The sequence below is a fragment of the Apostichopus japonicus genome, chromosome 7 (assembly GCF_037975245.1).
Source record: "Apostichopus japonicus isolate 1M-3 chromosome 7, ASM3797524v1, whole genome shotgun sequence".
Classification (NCBI taxonomy): domain Eukaryota; kingdom Metazoa; phylum Echinodermata; class Holothuroidea; order Aspidochirotida; family Stichopodidae; genus Apostichopus; species Apostichopus japonicus.
The window spans coordinates 16,414,589-16,437,365 of NC_092567.1; the positions used below are offsets into that span (position 1 = coordinate 16,414,589).

Genomic DNA, 22,777 nt, shown 5'->3' on the forward strand with positions numbered 1-22,777 from the left:
TGTTGTTTGTAACACAATCTTGTTAAAAAAATAATCAGGTAGGCTTTGTACTGTGACAAGATCTTTAATGAGGGCGCTGTTCAAACAACGTTCCAAAATCGTTGTAGTCGATCACATTGACTAGTTTCTCAGTGTAAATTTTGTCTTCTAGTGAATAGGTCACTGGAAACTTGTTAGTTTTGAAGGATAACAACTTGCTATGATTTAGTAGAATGGGTAGAAGGAAAGGCATGTTTTGTAGGCGTGCAACAATCTTTACACTGGTGATATGCCTAGCCCTTCTGATGCAGATGTTGCAGCTATTTCTTTTTGTCAAGCTGCTTATAAAAGGCTCAGCAAGGAAGAGTTATGATAGAGTAGTATGAGTGCAAATAAAAAAAAAATGAAAAACGAGACTTCGGGCTTACTAAACAGACACTGGTAATGCTCCGAGTTCCGCTACTCCTAAGCACAAAACACCGTCCAGATCAACGCAGCTCTTGGTTGAAGCTGACATCTATTGAATTAATGCATTGTGCTACATGATGGCCTACTAATGGCGAGGATAAAGTGGTGCTCTAACTTATATATTTTATAAAACCATACACAATAAACGCTTTTTTTCAAATAGCTCATATGTTACACTGCGAGATATAATAATCTGCAGGCTTTGAAAACAACTCATTTGCTTCTTTATGACAACACTCCTTCAGCAAAGGCAAGTTAATGACAAGTACCATATCTTCAATGTGGAGCTTATAGTGTGCTAGGAACTGTTTTAGCCTTGTCGTCTGAAGTAGGATTTATAAAAAGGCAGTCCACGGTGTTCATTTCAAGTAGCTTGTAAATGATTCAACGGTCTTTGTTATTGAGAGTTAAAATTAACCTTCCCACTTTCCAACACAAGTATTTGAAAGTAAACTGAAACTGATGCAAGTGAGCAATCCACTGAGTTGTATATTTAATCGCCAACAAACCGTTTAAAGGAATACGATGCGCTCAATATTTGTTTGACTTTTATCTAAGTGACCTTTGACTTCGGCTCCTACGACAGCCACATTTTTGATAGCATTGGACTTGTTTATTCTAAGCAACCTATGAAAGCTTTATTAAATTTCAATGATATACAAAACGATTTTTACAAAATTTGACTTCTGAGATCTTGACCTTTGGTTCCGGTCCTGCGAGACACAAGTGTTCACCATGAGGTACTTTCTCACCACGCTGGAGGGAAATCGGCGAAGCCGTTAAGGGGGTTTTGACGTAAAATTGAACACATACACACTAACACACACACACACACACCCACACACATAATGATTAAAAACACGGACACGTTTTGTTCCCTCCCTCGGTTGTAGACTTCCAGTCACCCTGGCAAACCTCGCCATGGGTAACCTCCGGGGGTAGTCTACTCAGAAAATTAACCAATACCATGGCAACTGACGTAGCTGTATATTGCCCAACTGGCAACGGAACTTCAATATCTCTTCCTCTCTATCGGAACGTTGAGATAATGAAATCTCGAGGTCATTATAAGTTCATTCATTTGCTATTTTTATGTGATCAATGCATGTAAAACTTCCTGTTTTGACGAAAAAAAGATGTGATATGCAAGATAAAATGATGAAATTATGTCTAGTAAGATGAAGAGTTCAAATCTTTCTATTTCTTCTGATAATTACCAATTTTCTAAATCTGACTTTGTACATAGTGACAAAATACTTTTTTTCATGAAATCAGATTTAGATAATGAATGTGAAGTAACCGAGTCAACAAAGAGGATGTTTCCTGTACCACCATTATATCAATAAACAGATGGTAAAGGGAAAAAAGAGCTGGAAGGTGGACAATTTCAACAGGTAGAGATAAAATGTCCGACAGAAACTTTTCTTTTACTGATGATGAACCTTTGTTTAGTATATTGAAAACAATAACACGTCAAGTTTGGAACTTATCAATTTTAACCGTCGGATTTTCCGGGCAAAAAAAAAAGACTATTTCTAACTATTTCTGATGCATGCTCCTTCAGATTTCTATGAGACGTTCCCTCTTAACTTTCGCAATTGTCAACTATCGGGAGGCTTGTGAAACTCGAAAAACACATACTGCATTTTATTTATTGTTCGATGTATACCTGAGTTAACAGAGAGTCTAAGTAACCTCCCTTCACATTCAGTTATTCATTTAATGTCACATCCTTTAATGATGAAAGTAAAAGGTTAAATTATTGAGGTCCAAATCTTGTTTGCCATTGAACGACTTTCTATTTACTGATTTCAAGACAAAGTTAACGGCTACGATGTTAACATGTATCGTTTCAGTAGCAAAAAGTTGAAACATGTTAAGACCATGTTGAAGAACAGTTTACAAATCGAGCTCTTGACGTTTTGATCTGTATTGTATGTGAATTTGTGCGTTTTCCCTAACGAGACAAATTTGTTACGTAAGTGTTCAACTGCAACAGTTTGCCTTTATTTTGGTAATACGACCGGTTATTCATAAGGAAACAGCGCAGTATTTTATTCCGTGAATCAGAATCAATTTTCGATTAAACATGAAGAGAGCAGACCATTTGATATTATCATGAGACCATAAACTGTGTAGCTATAGTCAAGATTTATATAATATAATAAAGTAACAATACAATTTTAATGATAGATGAAAGTATAAAGTGTTTTAGCTTGACCACAGTCAAGTTTCGTTTAATGCAATGAAGAATTGCTACCAGTTCATTGTAAAATGGAAACAACATATAAAGCTTTGTTTTGAGTATATGATCAAGTTTGATTTTAAGCAATGTAGAAACGCGACCCTATAACTAGTCATGGATATATTTATGAATTGTTGGGAGGATAGACTGACTGTACTCCTGACAACATTTATCTCTGTCCTTTTCCTTCTCCTTCACGCCCGATTTAGACCAATGAAGAGCTCGTATGAACAGGGTCTGCAGGTGAGAACTCGTTTTGTCCTGCTACTCTGGTTATGACATAGGGGGTTTGCAAGGGACGGGGACATTCCTTTTATCAAGAGCCTTCACACGAGCCATTACAAAGGATAACAACTGATTGAAATATTATGTTAAGTATGGAAACATTAAAACATTGTCAGTCCAACATTATTGTCACGAAGTATTTCAACTGTGATGAACTGTTGAGTAAATACTTAAATAAATATGATATAATATTACATCAAACCGCTGTTTCTATATTCTCTTTGGGCTATGGAAGCACCTTTCCAAGAAATAATGTCAAGCTCAATATTTCTGCCATATCATATCAAATGTCATCGTCACAATAGTCCCGAAATATATATTACAGGTTTGCAACGAAATGTTGCAAAATTTTCAGTGCATTTTTGTCCAGTTTAGCATTCCAGTTTTGCAAGATTCTTATTGTCATCTAAAGTTTTTAGATATTATTTTGTATATCATCATGCTTTTATTGTCTCAGATATTCTGCCTGACTATCATTTTCATCAATGTCGTTGTTGACGCAAACGACTTTCCGGAGGAACAGGAAAATTCGATCTCAACCATTCTCGTAATGTTAAACATAATCGTTTTGGTTATCATAGCAGGTATGATGCTGCATGTGTTTTCATGTTAATTCGTTATGGTTGTTAAGTTGACTTACATAGGGAGCTGGATGACTGTTAAAATGATTAAAAGAAACAATCTCTCGTTATATTTACCAAAAACATTACAGCCTCCGAAGAGTTCATTTACCATGCTCTACAATAACAACACATAATATCATAAGACAAAGTCTATCCAAGTTTTTTTGTCGCTGAGACATGGATACGACTGACCTGGGTCACGCTGACGGGCAATTTCAATATTAAGGACGCAAAGTCACAATTGTTGTTATGGCATAATTGGATGGATCCTACAGGCAACAATACAACAAAGATGATTCTGACTGAAGCTTACCGTTTGGCTGAAATACTTAAGGTGATGTTTCGACTTATTCATAAAAGGCAATAGAAACCTTTGGACTGAGATTGCTCTCATATAAATATACAAATATCAGACATTTATTCATTTAATTAAATATTTGCTCAGACTGACTGACTGACGGTTCTGTATGAGAATAACACCTGCCATGTGGAGAAAACGAACTTGTTTGTTTTTACTCCGTCTTGGCGTAACTGCTCATGATTACTAAATGTCAAGTACAATACTTTCTATCAGCATTTGCTTATCTAATAGCATTTACTTATCTGATATCTTTTGCATTTTTCAGGAGAACTGCTGGTGACAATCATTATTCATGTCAAACATTTGAGAGTAGCAGATGTATTTAAGTCGCCAATCCACGGACTTTGCCGGAAGTACAGAAATGCCAATGAGTAAACAGCGAACTAACATGGCACTTGGGGAACTTGAAGCTTTTCAGCTTCTCAGAGTATCATGACAACGACCAACATTGTAATACGACATTTACCAAAGTTATTATGTGCAGAGACTCATACAATAATAGAACTTGATAAATGTTATTACCCAATAAAAATTGGTGTTAAGCAAGCCATGTTACCTGGAATTTTACAACATCACTTTCCATCAAAACAAATCCACGTCTAGTTTGTATTTATAGAACTCGGTCTTATCATGTAAAAATATTTACCGAAAACAACCAATGTCAATATATCGTGTTCATCCTTGATGTATATCAACGTCATTTAAATTCCTCACTAGTAGAATATTATAAATTCTGTCACTTCTGGCGTTCAAAAACACATATTCATGCTACGTATCGTTCATTTTATTCGGTTGACTCATCTTCTTTTTGCAGTAGAAATACCAATCTATTCTGTTTATTGATTGGTGGCCTGGGGAGGGATGCAAGTGGAAGGGATAAGCCTGGGGCTGGGCGGGGGACTTAGGGGAGGAGGTGTGTCCCCACCTTGAGGAAGGTTTGAGTACGTATGACTGTATAAATGCGACATGTTGCGATCATTTGCTACTTACCAAGAACATTAGTTTTCAAAAAATTTAAATTAAAGTACGCTAGTAATTTTCATTGAAAATAAGCAAGTCATAGCTTTTAGAGATCAGATGATGCCCATATCATTAATTACACAACCAAATTATTAAGAGAGAACTACAAACATTGTCTTAACTGTGTCAAAAATGATCGCCGCAAGACTTTTTAATTCTTAATTCGCTAACTCACGAATTAGCTTTTGGTTGGTTATATTTGATGGGGTACTTTCTTTTGTCTGTAACATCGAGAGCAATATAATGATGGATTCGTATATTTCAAGTTCACCTTATAATTTAAAAAGCAATTGTAACTTCGAATACGCATTAGGGCTGATTGCTAATTTACTTTATTGTAAACATTAAAAGCTTCACTGTCAGCTGGGTGCTGTTTAGCTGCTGCCAAGTTGAGGGATTGGCTCTTTGTTTGACAGGTTATCGTTGACCAGGGTAATATAGTGATGTGCCTTGAGCGCTTCCCGGACAACTCCCCCTGGACGACTTCTCCCCGGACAATTCCTACCCGGACAATTTCCAATCCTGACAATTCGCCCCCGTTCTGGCGTAGTGACGAATGTTCAAAATGTGAGTTTTGAGAAAACCCGCTCTAAAGATTTTCACATTTTGAGTTTAGTATAGCGTAATTAAAAAAGGATCTGTTGTACCGAAAGTTGTCAATATTTTAAATAAAACAAATAAGACTGTGAGTTGTCATATTTGTTGCTGATCGAAAGATTTCTTACAAAGTAGTAAATTTAATGTAAACATATTCGTCGTTATGTCATGTCATTTTCAGTTAATTTTAAACATTCGTCACACATTCGTCACTATGCTAGAACTAAGTTTTGAAGTTTCGTCCTGTCACAGACTAGTATTCGTCACTTTTGTGTAGTAGCCATAGGGTACACCGTGAATGTTCACTGTCACATGGGGAGAGGAGGGGGGTAGGTGGAATCACCTTACGTAAGAAGAAAATAATAGAAGGGGTGGTACATTGGTCTAATTGATTTTAAAAAGAACGTCCATGGTTTACTATAATGTATAAAATAGACAAGGAATCTGTGTGGGTTATACGCAGGTATCAACAAACGTGTTTTAGTATGTTTTTCTTGAGTGACATGGATGGAGTCGGATATGATGAGGGAAGGTGGTATAGAGGGCAAGGAGAGCCGGCTGTTGAAAATGGTGGTATATTGGTCTTATTAATTTTAGAAAGAACGCTCACGTTTTGTTGCAATGTATAAAATAGACAAGGAATTTGTATGGGTTATGGGCGGGTGTAAGTGTTTTAGTATGTTTTTCTTGGGTGACATGGATGGTGTCGGATAGAGGGATGTTGAGGTAGGGATGGCAAGAAGAGCCGGCTGCTGAAAGGGTGATATATTGGTCCTATTTATTTTAAAAGAACCCCCACCATTTTCTACAATGTATGAAATAGACAAGGGATATTATGAAATGTGAACACATGCAGTTGCATCAATAGTAGTTCCAGTGGCGTAATCTGTTAAGTCGGAACTTTTATGAAGCACAGAGACAGAGAAAAAGTTTGTGCAATTCTTCATTTTCAAGTGAGTGTATTACGTGAAATGTCTCTGACAATAGTTTCGAAGTATCCTTCAAAAGTTTTGCAAGCTTTCCCACTATACGATCCCCTTAAACGGAATGTGATTTTTTTCTTAAGCTCACAGGCACATTCATAATATCCAACCCAACCTCGTGTGAATCCTCAGATTTTAAGAAGGAAACAACTGTGCCATTGTTCAAGTGTTTCCAAGTTGTACTATAGTATGATGTTCTTTCTTTTTATTTCCTTCCAGTATACATATAAAACATTTCTTACGCTCACAGGCACATTCATAATATCCAACCCAACCTCGTGTGAATCCTCAGATTTAAAGAAGGAAACAACTGTGCCATTGTTCAAGTGTTTCCAAGTTGTACTATAGTATGTTGTTCCTTCTTTTTATTTCCTTCCAGTATACATATAATATTTATAGAGAGGAGTCATATAATACCTCAACAAGAGGAACAACTAATGTAAAAGGTAAATTTTAAATGATAGGATATCATATCAAAGCCATATAACAAACAGACCACAACAAACATTCTAAGTGCTCGGATGGATTGTATAAAGCAGCACGGTAAATAAATGAGATTCTGTAAACTTACGTTCGGTATTTTGTGGGGATTTCTTAGAATTCTGCTCAATTTGTGCAGGAGACTTTTTAGTATAGTATACAAAGGGTGATTCTGATCACTGTAAATCTTATTAGCAATTCGTGTAAACTCAGTTCTTGCAGCAGCATTTACTTTTTCTAAAAGTATATTGTGATCTAAATTATATATAGCTGATGTGTATTTAAGAATCTTCATTCTTCTTTCTTTGCTTTTCTTGCAATATAAAATGGTACCAGACAGGCACTGTATAGATCTCATGTGCCAGGGTAGAATAATAGTATTGAAAACATTTTCCTTAGCATTTTGGTTAAAAAAAAGAGACACAACGTATAAGCCACACTAGATACTATACTTTTTTCTAATACCTTGATGTTTTGCAAGAAAAGGTCAAACTGTCGTCGCTGTATACTCCCAGTAGTCAGTTGTGGAAGTTATAGCCACCTCAGATCCCTCAATAATAATAACACCTTGCGATCTTGATAGAATGAGACCTTCATGTTTTATGGTTTTATTTTCAAAAACAAATTTTTGGGGGTTACACAATAAAGTCTTGCGGTCACATGTTGGAACTATGTCATTTACAGAACACGGGCAGTACTACATAGCAGTATGGTTGACTAAGTGTAAACTCACTATCTGAAATGAGGTGAAAAGTTGACGTAAACCTAAATGACAATGATAAGTTGATACTAGTGTACATAAACCTATACTTGAGTGTATGAAGTGACGGATAGCGAACATCAACTAGTGACGATAAATCATGTGATGTAGTCCATTCATTCTGACGTATACTCATATCATGGCGAGAACTTGCATAAAACCGTTAATCGATTATCAGATCAAAAGTTTGAAAGGCCATGAATACCACACAGAAGTCTTTATATTTAATTTTCAAAACTTATTACAATACTTGACGATGGTATGCTTTTTAATAGTCTAAAAGTAAGAATTAATAACTAACAGAGCTTTTCGCTTACTATATACCAAAGTTTAAAAACAAAATACTAGTTCTTTCTTGACATGACCATATAAAGTTCTTTGGCTTGATCTTGAGATGGTCATTGTTTAAAGTAGTATGAAGTTATTGAAGCACTTCAGAGCAAGATCAACATCTGTAACATTCCTGCAAGCAGCACAATTATGATGGTGGACGTTGAGAAATGTACGGCTGTGGCGTAGTTACATTCATTGGCGCTGCAACAGTATCTGCATTCATTTCTCTGGCATGAATCACATACGATGCTACTGTCATTTATGCAACCTCTGTTTACATCTTTTGTTAATTATAAGGAAACATAGAGAAAGACAAGAAACAGGAAACTAATCTTTAGAATTCAGATAAGAAAAAAATAACACAATCAACTAAACATTATTATTTGAGTACCGTACATATAAGAGAGAAATTCAGCCCTATAATGATGCCGTTAGTTTCAAACAAGAAGAACGCTTTTCATTCATTAAGACTTATATATTTAGTTATTGCTGTTATGTTCCTTACTTGATAATGCAAATTCCCACAGGCAGCGAAAAAGGTGATCCGCAAAATACCCGAAATGTTACCGAACTGAGTACCAAGTCAAAGAAACCGAGCTTATTTACTGTCCGTGTGGTTCAGACTTTCGTAACCAGATCTTATGAAACAAAGTATATAGTGATAAGCTTACTTCCAAAAGAATCGATGTCCTTGAAGCATCTTGTCTCACATTCTACGGTAGGAATACCCTTTGTTGAGTTACATCCATCACAAGCAAAACATCTGACGCATTCTGAACAGAAAAGAAAACTCGTAGTTTATCCAGATATCTCTTAGGCTGAAGGTTAGCCAAGTGTGTGTGCAGATTTTATATTGCCATCTGGTAAGTTTTGTAGCCATTACTCTACATGAACACATCCACATATATACAGCATAGGCAATCGTATATTTTGGACCTTTTTTATTCAAATATACTACTATTGAAACCACTCACGTTACATCGTTACTTTTTATTATATATGATCGTCTTCCTGCGGGCCTTTTAATGCTCAAATACAATTGGACCCAATGTTAACCCCCAAATTATGTTATAAAACCCACTAAAAACCTGTACGATTAAGTCGACATAGCACAGGCATGATGTACAGTCGTTTCTAGGCTGATGAAACATTTGTAATATTGTGATATATTTATACATCTGTCTGACACAAAAGTTCTAAGTATTGGCATCCTCAGCATTAACTATCATTTACGATTAATTATCTAAGTACAGCATGATATTGTGAACTAACAAATTGTAGAACGACGGCCCTTCCATGAGGTAACTGTAATCTAAAGATTTTACAGTTTCCTAACTTAGATTGGATGCCAACATCCAAAGCCAAGTTCTGTGTTTGAAGTTTTGAGAAGGTACTCATCTAGCCACATATTTTCTTTGCCAATGACATGAACACATCCGATTTGTAGGTAGCGATGCTATGTTCGCTATAACCAATACAGGAAGTCAATCATTCAACAGCATCAATAGTCCCAAAACTGTTACAAAATATCTATGAACAAGAATAGTACACGTTACATCATGCACCCGGCACTTTAGCATTCTTTTAATATCACACACTTGACAACCATTAACATGTATTATGGTAATTTCAATTGATCGTTGCAATTCTGCACCTTATTATCCTGTCATTGAAATTGCATATCGTGGCCATGACGGCACTCTCCTGAACGTTTTGCATTGTCAACGATAACAATGATCTGCATTTCACTTTCATTTCACAAAACTTTAGGTTAAATGATGATGATTATGAAGACATTTCATAATACTTTGTTTGTTAATGTCACGAAAGACACAATACCTAGCGTAATATTTATACACATACCATAGTCATCGATGGAAAGGCTCCTCTTGGGTCTGGGTCTGCAATCTTAAACAAATATAAAGGAAGACGCCAACAAAGAGAGAGAGAGAGAGAGAGAGTGGAATGTTAAAATTATTCATTTTTTAGGCATCAAGTAACCTTCTTTTCAAGTTCAGACTACTTCACAATGTAACATTCGTAATGGATTACGTCCGAGATCATAGCTTAACCTATAGTATTTTCAAGAGATGTGAATAAAGAATTGATTTCCTTTATATGGGTCTTTTATGGTTCTTTCAGCTATAACACCTGTTTTCAATAGGGTTATAACAACCAAAGTTTTGAACTTCATTCCACTTCAAACTGGTTTCATTGAATTTCTAGGCCATTTTAATAAGGCACAGACTTATCTCAGTCTCTCTTTTTCTTTCTGGTTTTCTTAATACGTACTGTCTAAACAAACAGGAGCCGTGTTTTAGTATCTTGGTCTCCTATCCACACAGTTATGTACCGAGGGAATTATACATAAACTTAACAAAGTAAACTTACCATCACCGCCTTCTATACTGTGTCCTGCAATAAAGAAACCGAAACCATATCCATTTATTTGAGGATAGTTCTTACCCGGAAATTGTTCGTTTTGAGGTGCTTTCCAGCTAGGCTATTTTAAGCTTCAACTCATTTGCTAGTAATGTACGCGTCCACAAACACAGTTTCAAAAGTACAACGAAAGTCGAAAGACAAAGAGTGTTAGTTATTAAATGTATATTAAGTTTCATGCTGATTCTAAGGATGCTTGGCATATGTTCCTCTTTCATCTGTGTAAATGAAAAGTACTTGACATTACTCTTTTAATTTAAGTTGAATTACTCCTGCCTACGCTCTATCAGTCACTGAAGTAATAAAGTGTATGATGTTAAAGGGATGAACTTGCTTTGGAACATTGTAAAGCGGCGTTACTACCAGCCATTAATGTATACTTTGCCCAAAATGATTGCATTATATGTAACTTTAAAATGACAGTAAACACAACCGCGTAACGGTGGCATTGGTAGCACCAGGGGAAAAGGAGTATAGTTAGCCCCTGACTAGCGAGCGAAGCGACGAGTTGCAACCATTTCGAAGTGACCTGTTTATGCCCTAGCATCTGCAGTCATAATCTTATTGTTACAACCTCCCGAAAAGGTCAACTCACGTTGGAAAACATCAAAGATAATATGCAACGCTTAAGCAGAAAGTATTTTCTTTTCTTTGGATCAGGGCCGAAAGATTTCGAAGCCCGGGACCACGAAATTCCCCACCTCGTGGTGTTTCTCACCGCTGAGTGACCACAGAAAAGAGTATGTATTTAATTTGCAGAGTAGTAGACATGTAAAGTATGCACTCATATCTGGTGATGTTACAAAGTGTTGCTTCAGAAAGGGTTTCGGATAAAGGTACGTTAACCTTTGCAAGAATGAAATGGCTAAGAGCGTGAGGCAGCCTGTAAGTAATCAAATCATTACATTTAAATTGACACATAATGATGATAATACTAGCTCCCTGGTGCTAGCAACAATATGTTGGTATCGGTGTATAATATTTGTTATCAAAGTTGCATAAAATAAAAGAAGTCAAACAAGTGCTTTTTTACGTGATCCGCACATCGGAATCCAAAATGTCAAGGCCTCAAAGGCACTAACAACCAAACCCTGCCAGCGCAGTAACTAAACTAAAGTATCAAACGGTCGGCCCGCCCGCAAGCCCACGCAGGTAATCGTAATTAAATTAGCTTTAGCTTGCAATTTAAACATTTCAGCACTAAAAATATGGAAACCTTTTTCAAGGCAAATGTGGGATATAATTTGTGACTACATATATCGGGGAGTACCCATTTAGGTGCCGAGAGCTTCGTCAGAATGAAGTCATGCGACACAACCTAAACTACAACTTCAAGTGTGACTACAACGTAACTGTGAGTGAAAACCATAATTTGTGAAACAATTACTGAATATTGAAGGGACCAATAGCACACGAACTGTTTTATAGGAATTATTTACTGTTTACTCACCTATTCTACATAAAGTAAGCAGCCCCCAAAAAAGGGAAGAGAACGCGAAAAGACGATTCATCCTGACAGGCACAATCTACTATGCTAGCTTTTCCTGTTAAACCGAACATGCAATATACATTTTGGTTATCATCGTGACCCGTGTATAAATAGGCCTATGTAACACAAGCCAACACTTCCTTCAGTTTAAGGTCAGGTAAAGCATCAAAGCTACAAGATGAGTTCTAGGGAGATACGACGAGTTGTCCAAGAGACAGATGAACAAGAAGCGAAATCATAGCAAGTGGACGGTTGAAGTTACAAGGTAGGCTAACCTTTTCTTTAATTCGTGGGGATCAACCAGAAAGTTGATTTATAAGTCAGTACACCACTGCTTTCGCAAAATGTCATGTTTTCTTTTTTGCGTTCGTGTTGGCAGTTTTACGTTCAATCGGATTCAATTATTTGGAGTACATTGTTCGTTTTTAGAACTGAGACTGATGAAATCCTGAAGAAGCTTTGATATCTACCCCCTGATCTCTATATGGACATACCTGGGAGTTGAAATCTAAAACCAGTGAGATAAAATTAATGGACTGGAGTTTGTGTGTTTACTCTGCATTTCCACATGACACAAACTACATACGGTAGGATGAAGTTCTATATAGACTAGGTAGAGCATAATATAGAATCATAGGCCTTTATTACTGAATAGTGACAAACCATCATTAAAAAAAGCTAGTACAAATTAATTTCAAACGCAAAGTGTGTCACTTAAAATTAGTCACAGACATTCAGACAGGTTCTCAAAAAACATTAACATTAACATTTTTCTTACTGAAATGGTGCTTCTTACGTGATTCGGCCAAACAAGAACATCAGGTCACGGATAGAGCATCACATATAGAATATGTGTAGGCTTCTCTAAATTTTGAAATGACAGCAGATTTCACTAAGCCTTGTTCAAAATAACAAAAATTATGGATGTGATATTCCTTGGACGCCTGTCAACCGTTATTATTATTAGTTTTCGGCAGGTAGATTTCTAGTGACCATAAGTTAAGATTGCAGTAGAGAGGGACTTCGTGGCCAAACCAACAGATACCTATTGAATCCCACATGGTATGTGCAAGTTACCCCGAAAAAGGTCCAATTACAAGATTCTGTCATCGAGCAGCATCGAAAGCTTTACAGAAATGGAAACTTATCCGACATAGCTGTTTAAATCGTTAATTTCTTAGTACAAACGGCTAAAATGCCTTTCTGACCCAAACCATTTCCCCAGTCCAAATGCCAGTTTAAATTCCATTTCTCTCCAATGTTTCGCCCTGGCTTTCCAATTACAAGTAATAGAAGCTTACCTGCTTATTCGCGTACCTTGCATACAACGTTCAAACATCCAGCAAATAAGACATATACATGACACAGTTATCTGTTGTAGGCTAATATTTATAACTCAGCCAGATCTGTTGCCGCAGCTCGTACTGCACTTGTAACAAATGTAACCTTGTATGAAACTAAACATTATCGCCGTCTGACGGCATTTGATTGGTTGAAGTGTCAGTGTGGTTGCCAGTCGAGCATTGTACAAAATGTGCAGGATAATGCTCTTGTGAGCAGCATGCATTGTGCATTGAAGCACATCCTCATTTTCACCATACTGGACTGTACGTTAGCTTGAAGTAGTAGTACTAGCATGGTAAGTTGTATTGTATTTTTACCAATGCGTTTTCGTATCGGTTCATTTTGAGAAGAATAAGACGCTAAAAGTTTGTGATGAAGTCTATCACGACATGCAATTTTGTAGATTGTTAATTATTGATAGTTGTATGCCAATTTGAAATGTAACCTCAACGGAAGGGTCTGGGCCAGAAATTCATTGCTTCACGTTATTCTGTATTAACTATGTTACCTACTACATGTAAGTTTTTGGTATCTTGACCGATGTCAACAGCTTTCTTTCTTGGTATATTTGTTTGTTCCAGAACAACTGGTTTGAATCACTTCTCAGTCGGTAACAACATATCGTAATGGCTGCTAGTGTTTCCGATGGTAAGCGCCATAGCCTATGCCTACATACTTGTGTAATTTGTTTTTGTTATATACTTGATGTGAAAAAAAAACGTTGGAATTTGGGCGTAAAACGAACAAGAAACCCGGTCCGTCCCATAGGACATCAAAATGGTTGACACACCCACCTGCAATCTCCACAAAACTGAAAAAGAAAGTCAAGGACATCTTTAACTTGGTAAGACCTTACAACATCACGAAACCTGACAGAAAGACCCCATCAGGTCCATAAAAGTTCCACTTGACTGAAAATCCAATTTTTAATAACATGCCTTAGGCAGGCGGCAAGTAAACTCTGCAGTCAAGTTGGGTGCGCGCGTGTGTGTTTATGTGACGCCCTAGCTTGTAAACACGACATCTCAAGATTGGTAGTCAATTATTAATAATTATTAATAACTAGTACAAGAACCCAATTGGTTTGGGTGGGGGTCAAATGTCATTTGGGGTCAGCAGAAGGCAAAATGTGAAAAGGTCAAACACGCTGTATCTCCAGAACTTGAACAGCACTGCAGCCCATGTATGTATGGTAGAAGAGCCTAATGTAGAGTGAAGTCTTACACAATTTGATTTAGGTTAGAGTTCATTTAAGGTCATCAAACTTGATATCCATTTAAAAACGATATCTCCAAATAGGAATTTTTGTTTGGCTCTCATGTGGCATGTGTCTTTCTTATAACGAGTACAAGAACCTTATTGTTTTAAGTGGAGGCCAATGGTCACTTGGGGTCACCAAATATCAAATATTAAAAGTGCAAATTAGCTCATCGTTCTTAGAATGAGCATGCAAAATAAATTACCAACAACAAATAATGTCCCTCTGTCTTTCATCGTTGTAGTATAATGTCACAAGATTCCCAATCATGAAACCACATAAGCACTGACTCTGGTTAGATTTATACTGCTCTCCATCTGTAGTATAAACTTCAGCCATGGATAGCCTGCAAACTACTCTTGTGCTACGCTTGTTATGTATTTATAGGCAAGTAGCTGCTGGGAGGGTTTCCCTCTGGTTAGTATTTATTTGTAAAAGGAAAGCTTTTGATAGTGGTTGGGTAAAAGTTGTGGGTGTTTTTCTAATGACATGAATGAAACCATGAAATTGTTAAGTGAACAATTAATACTGGCAATTATAGGCTGTGTGCTTGGATGAGTTTCTCCACCGAAGGTTTGAATGTAACTTATATAATCCGGGTCTGAACTTCACAGTTTCATTGGTGATATCCGGTATACGTTACGGGGCTACATTACTTTAACTCTTAGTCGTTAAATTGAGAAGAAACAAAATACACACAAAAGGACCGAACGGCCCCATCTTATGAATGCTCGTACCAAAGTGTTTATATTAAACGGATGGTTTTGTTTTTCCAGGAAGTATTGAACTAAGGAAATTTGGATAGGTGACTGTATTAAAAAAGGGGTGGGTACTTAAAATTATTCGTGCATTGTATTCCCTCACATCACATCCGGCATTCACTCGTTTTAGTATACTAACGAAATGTAATCGTACTCCTTACGTGAAACGTGAGTCTGTACATTATAAATGTCATCCCCTTACTATTATAAATCATTCAACGTTTCATTCTCATTTCATTAATTGTTTGTGTTTCCGCTTTATTTTTCAGAACGTATTCCAACATCACATATACCGTTATTCCTACTCGATTCCTGTTCAATAGACGAACGTCTCATCACCGATGAGGCTAAACGAACAATGGTGAAATTATCTCCACTGATATCAGTTGTTGCAGAACTGTAAACGTAATGTACTTTTACTACATATGAATGAAAATGAATGGTTCTAAACTTAACAAGTAACCAGTAGTTACTACGATGAGGTTACGACAGACGGCACACACAACTGTAACTTTACAGTGAGAACATGTAAAACCCCTCTATCCACTACTCCTCTTCACTCCTTTTCCGTTCTCCTTATTCGTTCTCATCTGTTCACTATAGTTATGTCCCCATAGTTTAAGGACTTTGTGCCATTTTAGCCGCATGGTCTGTTCTCAGGTGATCATTTTGGGTTTGATTCTGTTGCAGAGGACTGCACTATGAATCCTTTTGTGGTCTCTGGCAGGCTTTACCACAAGCCCATGTTAGGCCTTTTTTGGTGATCATCGCAGTTTTCTTCTAAATTATTTTTCCGTATTCTGTGAGAGACAGGTGTTAGTTCACCACGTCTCATCTTTCGTTTCCATTACAAGGGATCCCATGTCAATAGGCAAAACGTTGCTTTATTCTCCCATTATTTGTTTACTTTAATCTAGGGTAGGGCATGTTCTTTCTTATGTCTGGTGGAATAAATTTAAGAGTGGGAAGACATTTTATACTTCCTAGAGAACGTATGGTTTCGATGTAAATGAATGTCTTGTCTTGTATGGCGGGGTGATTAAATTCTCTCAATGATTCTTTTTGTTCATAATATGTTTATTATCCTTAAGTTTGTAAGTGAGACCCCCCCGTCCGATATTTGTAAAGCCTTGGTCGTTTTGTTGGTTTTTATTATCATATCAGCTATTATTATAACTATTTAGCTTAGTATTTAGCATGTATTCAACCCAAGCAGTCAACCAGTAAGTACACCTTCATTCTGACAAGGTAGAACAGATACTCCAGCCGATCTCTAACAGACTAACTGTAAGACCCACGAGAATGTTTATTGGCATCTTTAAATTGGTACTGCCATCCCGAGTAGGTTCGTACAGTCCACTTGTTATTGGTATACTGCGAACCATTGAGGGTTATGGTACAACTGTATGGGCAACATATAGGCAGGTTAGTGCTATGTCGTCATTTACCTGTGATATGTTTATTGACCAGTTGCATATAATTGGACATATCTTCAATGATTCATGATATTATGAAACCTTTGGATGGCTATATGTCTTGCTATGCCAGCAGGTCATGTACTTTGACATGCGTTATATAAGAAGGTCTATCCATGTCATGTTGGACTCTTAAATATATATTATTTCAATTCTTCTACTTTTCTTATTTTTTTTGGTTCAGTAGTTTACTTATTGCTGAAAAATCGTAACCCTTTGTACCTTGGTGTATGAGGGTTGATTATATTAGTAATGCATCGTGGCCATTCACCAAGGCACTCTACGATTCCATACAGTTGCAGTACAGACAAGTTAGAAGATGATACAAATTGATTACATTAATTTCTAAACAGATAGTAGATAAAATCGAAGCATATACATCACTTTTTGGTTGACTTCACCAGTGGTTGTGTTACTATGTTGTCGACAGTGACAGCGTTGTTTTCAACGATAGAATGAGGTAATAACACTTGCATCATATATACTATAACCGTTACGTCTACTTCAGATAGTGCTTTTTCCATCATATTACAGCAACTGAACTTAATAAGTTACAGAAGGACTGGCACACGGACTTTCAAAGAGCCTTGATTGCGACAAGCAATGACAATCATAAGAATTACTGTCATAATTATATATTAAGATAATATGATAAGAATAATAAGAACATGTAAGAGTCAAACAGAAAATGCGCTTTCTGCTGGAGCGTTTCTCATCTCTCTTCAGTTCAGAGCTTTTAGTTGAGTTCGGGTGTAAGATTTCCGATCAAACAGTAGTCCTGTTGAGACCCTAGTATAAACAGCCTAGTGTACCTTTCTTTTTCACAAAGATATTTCCCCGTATCTGTTTGCTGTACTGCCCAGGGAATGCCCGCGGCAACGCTTTTGATAAATGCTAGGGTCTTGCACACTTCTCCCAACCTATCTTATGTTTTCATTTTATTTTGGAAGATTTGCTTTGGAAAAGCGAAGAAGCCATCAGGTTTGCCAATTGGGCCCACTACCCCCAAAATGTTTATTCCAGCCCTGCCTCCAGTAGTGAACATCAGTTGGCCATAGACTGATTTGTACACTGAGAGACAGTCATTGACTGCTCTGGAAGAAACATGATCTCACATGACAAGCAATTTCGTAATAGTAATATAAATAAAGATTTTGTGGTTTTGAATAACATCCTCGGGCATGTAAAATACAGTGGGCAAGCACTTTCGTGGTAGGCAGAGGACTCTGAGGTATGTACAGTTGCACGCGAGACAGTATTAAAAACGACTTAGCCAAGACTAATCAAAGAGGGGCAGACCTATCAGGTTCCTCGGGCAATAGCGGACATTGCCATTCTCAGTTGCGGCATAGGACATCCCCCCCGCCCCTTCCCATGGTACCCCCGAAAACCAGACGGTCAGTCCGCGCTTGGGCATCAATTGGTCATAATAGAAAAATGTTTTATAAGGACGGTTTAGTTTCCATTTGAAACCATTGAAGGTTATGCCTCACCTCATCGCTCCTGATGTAACCAATATACCTCAGTTTGTGATAAATTGAAATAAGTGTATGTTTTACAGACAAACTACCTAAATAAAAAGTATTACTTATGCACTACTAATTTTACATTATTAGTAGTACTTTTTACGTCACACGCCCCGCGGAAACCAAAACGTCACGGTCAAACGGCACAGAATAAAACCACCCCCCTCCTCTCAAAAACAAACCTCACAACTCAAGCAAGCCAAACAAAAAATAGGCCTACCGACCGGCGAAGTCAAACAATGCCCCACCATCCACCAGAACATTATTAGTAGTTATATTGATTTGTGTTCCTTTTGAAAATCATCGATGAACTGAAGGGAACTGTATGAGTTTACGCCATCTCTCTATATCTACTTCGCCTTACTTCAAGATATTTAACTTTGAAGTCTGCATGTTTAGAACTAATATCATAATGACGTCGATTCGTCGGGCCTTGTCTTTCTGTTATAGACGTGTCAGTAGTTTTTTTATTCCTTGGCAGGAGGAAGCTATGCAATGGTGATGGCATGTTTGTGTAATTATATTTCTGTGTGCATGTGACACTTGCTTGTAAACACCGTAACTCAAAAAGTTCATGATGAATTAACTTCATAAGTGGTATGTGTCTCCGTCTTAGTACAAGAATTCTATGTTTTTATGTAAAGTTCAATGGTCAGTGGGCCAACAGAGGGCAAACGTCTTCAACACGCTAACTCAAAACTTGCATCTTCTTTGAACTTCATACTTGGTATGCACATCTAGCGTGGTGTGTAGAACCCTTTTAAAATTGATGGAGGTTAAGGTCATTTGCGTACAAAAATAAGTCTGTAAAACATTGTATACATGAGAGCTCGAGAAGTACATATTTGTGGAACTTCGTATGTAGAACCAACTTAGCTAGTGCAACATCCCTGTCGAGATCGGTCGAGGTCAAAGGTCACACGAGGTCATCATGTGTGAAAGAATGTTATCCTTGTAAACATGTTAACTAAAAGAAGAAGCTACATTGAATATGTGAGGTCAAACATAGTATGATTTTCTTTTGGTGAACATAGATTGGTCATTTTCAGTTCAGCTATAGTGAACGGGCCCAATATAGCCTAGATTTCAAGTGATCTGCACATATACATATAGTCATCCAATAGTCTTCTTTTCGGTCTCCCAGAAGGAACTCAGTAGGCTTTAGCACATCCAGAATATTGCGACAAGGGTCAACACTTTGAGCAAGAAACGCGACCACATCTCCCCTGTTATGTTCAAGTGACACTGGCTGCCAATTCGCGAGAGATATGTGTATAAGCTTCTTGTTACAACATTCAAAGCCCTGAACGGTCAGGCACCCACGTACATCTCTGAACTCATGTTATATTATCAACCTAGTCGAACTCTACGATCTTCATCTATACAACTCATACAAGAAACTCCTGGCAAAACGGTATCATACGGTTGAAGCTTCGCATTGCCTGCGCCAAAACTGTGGAATTCCCTTCCTCTCCATCTCAGAACCCTACAATGTACATCTCTGTTCAATACTTGTCTCAAGAAGCATCTTTCTAAAGCTGTTTTTAACTTGTCATCAAATTTGTTTTTGTGATTTAGACTATTCATCGCAGTGTACATATCATTGGTGGTTGTTTTAAGTTAACTTTCCTTCATCTGGCTACATTGATTTTACATGTAATTTTAAGGTTAACTTTTCATTGTATTTACATGTGTAATTTTAACCATTTGTGTACTTTTTGTTAAGATTTAGTCTATATTTGTAAAACGCATTGATGCCGGTGCTTATCGCGATATATAAGTGTTTGGTATTATTTTTATTATATTATTATTATCCAGGAAATGAATCTGCTTCAAAAAGTTGCTGCTTTAAACACACTCACGTTGCCCGTATCACTTTTCACACTGCGAGCTTCATCGGTCAGCAGGTTACCTCAGATGGTCTCAAAATTTGCCTAATTCTTTGTGATTTATAGTGTAGATGACTTTGGCAATAATTTATGTAATTCACATTCGGTAATAGCAATTATTGAAGGGGTGGTTGGGGGTTGGTGGCAGAGCTAATTTGCTAGCTCAAATTCTGATTCTTTTTCTCACTTCATCCTTCGACAAATTTAACTCACTTGCTCTACATAAGTCAGATATATGTCAAATGTTGGGCAAACTATGTGTCAAGGAATCAAAAAGCCAACTCACTTTATAGCTTGATTCCTTTCCAGAGGCTACAGGAATCCATGTGATGGTAATAATAATAATAATAATAATAATAATAATAATAATAATAATAATAATAATAATAATAATGATAATAATCATAATCATAATCATAATCATAATCATAATCATAATCATAATAATAATAACAATAACAATAATAACAATAATCATAATAATCATCATCATCATCATCATCATCATCATCATCATCATCATCATCATCATCATCATCATCATCATCATCATCATCATCATCATCATCATCATCATCATCATCATCATCATCATCATCATCATCATCATCATCATCATCATCATCATCATCATCATCATCATCATCATCATCATCATCATCATCATCATCATCATCATCATCATCATCATCATCATCATCATCATCATCATCATCATCATCATCATCATCATCATCATCATCATCATCATCATCATCATCATCATCATCATCATCATCATCATCATCATCATCATCATCATCATCATCATCATCATCATCATCATCATCATCATCATAATGATAATAATAATAATAATAATAATAATAATCATCATCATAATCATAATAATCATAATAATCATAAAAATCATAATCATAATACTAATACTAATACTAATCATAATAATCATAATACTAATAATCATAATCATAATCATAAATCATAATGATAATCATAATCATTTCAGTTAAAGCGCAACTTACAATAAAGTCTCGCCGCGTTGATAACTTAGCCTTGGTCATTGGTACCTTGTCACACCTACACACTAAAGTGTGCGCAATTCAATCGATCTCTCCTGGGGCAACACAGGGCACCACAACCACGTGTCCCCCGGAGGACATCCCATAGGGTGCAGCCACAGGGTGCATCCGACGCACGCAACTACATTTATAAGTTACCTCTCAAGACCCCATTTATACACCTGGGTGAAGAGAAGCAATTGAGATAAAGTGCCTTGCCCAAGGAAACAACGCAATGATCTGGCCAGGGCTCAAACCTGTAATCCTTAGATCACCAGTCCACTGCTTTAACCACTTGACCACAATGACGTGTGTGTATGTGTGACGCAGTGGCTTGTAAATACGATAACTAAGAAGTATGATAAGTGAGCATTATATTTGGTATGTGGGTGCACCATATAGAGTAGAAGAACCGTATTGTTTAATGCTGTTCAAATGTCAAGAAAGGTCAAAATCTGAAAACAGTTGTAAACACGAGAACTCAAAAATATTGAAATTGGTGAACTTGTTTTCTGTGAAGGTCAAATGTCATTTGAGGTCAACAGAGGACAAAGTCTTAAAAACCTTCTAAACTCTCACCCTTTGAATGTTCAAGTGATATGAAACTCTTTTCTGACGTTCAGATATTTGAATATAGTGTACATATTATATATATCCCTAAATGTCTGTTATCAAACACCTGGTTGAAATAATGATTTTAATATATTATAAATAAATTTGAAATTTAGTAACTTTTCATCCTTTGATGGAAACTAAAAATCATGATTAAAATGGTGTTGACGCTATATATTCATTGATTTACAACACAGGACGATAGAATGTTTGCCAGACATCATAGGCGTACGAGGCGGGGGGGCAGAGGGGGCAGACTGCCCCCCCAAATTTCCAGAGGACAAGAAATTCGGGCAAAAGTCCTGAAAAATTCGGGCAGCCTAAGAGGAGAAAAAAAAATATATATATATATATTTTTTTTTTTTTTAGGCTGCCCGAATTTTTCAGGACTTTTGCCCGAATTTCTTGTCATCTGGAATATAAATATGCAGTAGCTTGCCCGAATCTTTTTCAAATTTTTGCCCGACAATTCCATGATTTTCTTTATTCAGCATCATTATGCCCGAATATATCCGTGTAACACCACCGTAAGCGCAGTTCATCTGGGCTACCACGCTTTTTGCAAGATCAATTTTTTTTCTAACTAGTCAATTGTTTACCTGGACCAAGGGCGGCGGAACCGGGGGGGCACAGGGGCACGTGCCCCCCCACTTTTCCTCAGGTTAAAAATGTGCCTTTTTTCTATATAAAAATTGAGGTGCCTCAAGTTAGCAAGAGGCCAGGGAACCATAATGAACACTCGGGAAGGGCCGTTTCCGGCCATCTGAGGGGTTTGTAAAACCAAAA

General features: G+C 36.9%; 1 protein-coding gene and 1 long non-coding RNA gene across 3 annotated transcripts; one reads left to right on the top strand and one right to left on the bottom strand.

Moving 5' to 3' along the window:
• Positions 1-7,147: 7,147 nt before the first annotated feature.
• On the bottom strand, positions 7,148-13,505 carry LOC139969493 (uncharacterized). 2 transcript variants are annotated; one of them, XM_071974530.1, is made up of 6 exons: positions 13,383-13,505; positions 12,027-12,120; positions 10,526-10,549; positions 9,998-10,042; positions 8,806-8,907; positions 7,148-8,414 (listed from the first exon to the last, which is right to left on the bottom strand). In XM_071974530.1, exons 2-6 carry the CDS (start codon positions 12,085-12,087, stop codon positions 8,236-8,238), a joined length of 411 nt encoding a protein of 136 aa, XP_071830631.1. In that variant the 5' UTR covers positions 12,088-12,120; positions 13,383-13,505; the 3' UTR covers positions 7,148-8,235. The 2 variants fall into 2 exon arrangements, with proteins under 2 accessions (XP_071830631.1, XP_071830629.1); XM_071974528.1 differs by having other exon boundaries at positions 13,367-13,502.
• A 75-nt stretch (positions 13,506-13,580) lies between these two features.
• On the top strand, positions 13,581-20,594 carry LOC139969494 (uncharacterized). The gene is made up of 3 exons (XR_011793730.1): positions 13,581-13,704; positions 13,991-14,057; positions 15,698-20,594. It is a non-coding gene; the product is annotated as an uncharacterized lncRNA (long non-coding RNA).
• Positions 20,595-22,777: the final 2,183 nt, after the last annotated feature.

What these genes read in the sequence shown, in the direction of transcription:
- LOC139969493 (XM_071974530.1), bottom strand. Translation starts at nt 12,087, where the DNA reads ATGAATCGTCTTTTCGCGTTCTCTTCCCTTTTTTGGGGGCTGCTTACT. An exon ending in GCTTACTTTATGTAGAATAG is followed by an intron (nt 10,550 to 12,026) that starts GTGAGTAAACAG and finishes TCTTTATTGCAG; the next exon opens with GACACAGTATAGAAGGCGGT. An exon ending in CCTTTCCATCGATGACTATG is followed by an intron (nt 8,908 to 9,997) that starts GTATGTGTATAA and finishes TTTTCTGTTCAG; the next exon opens with AATGCGTCAGATGTTTTGCT.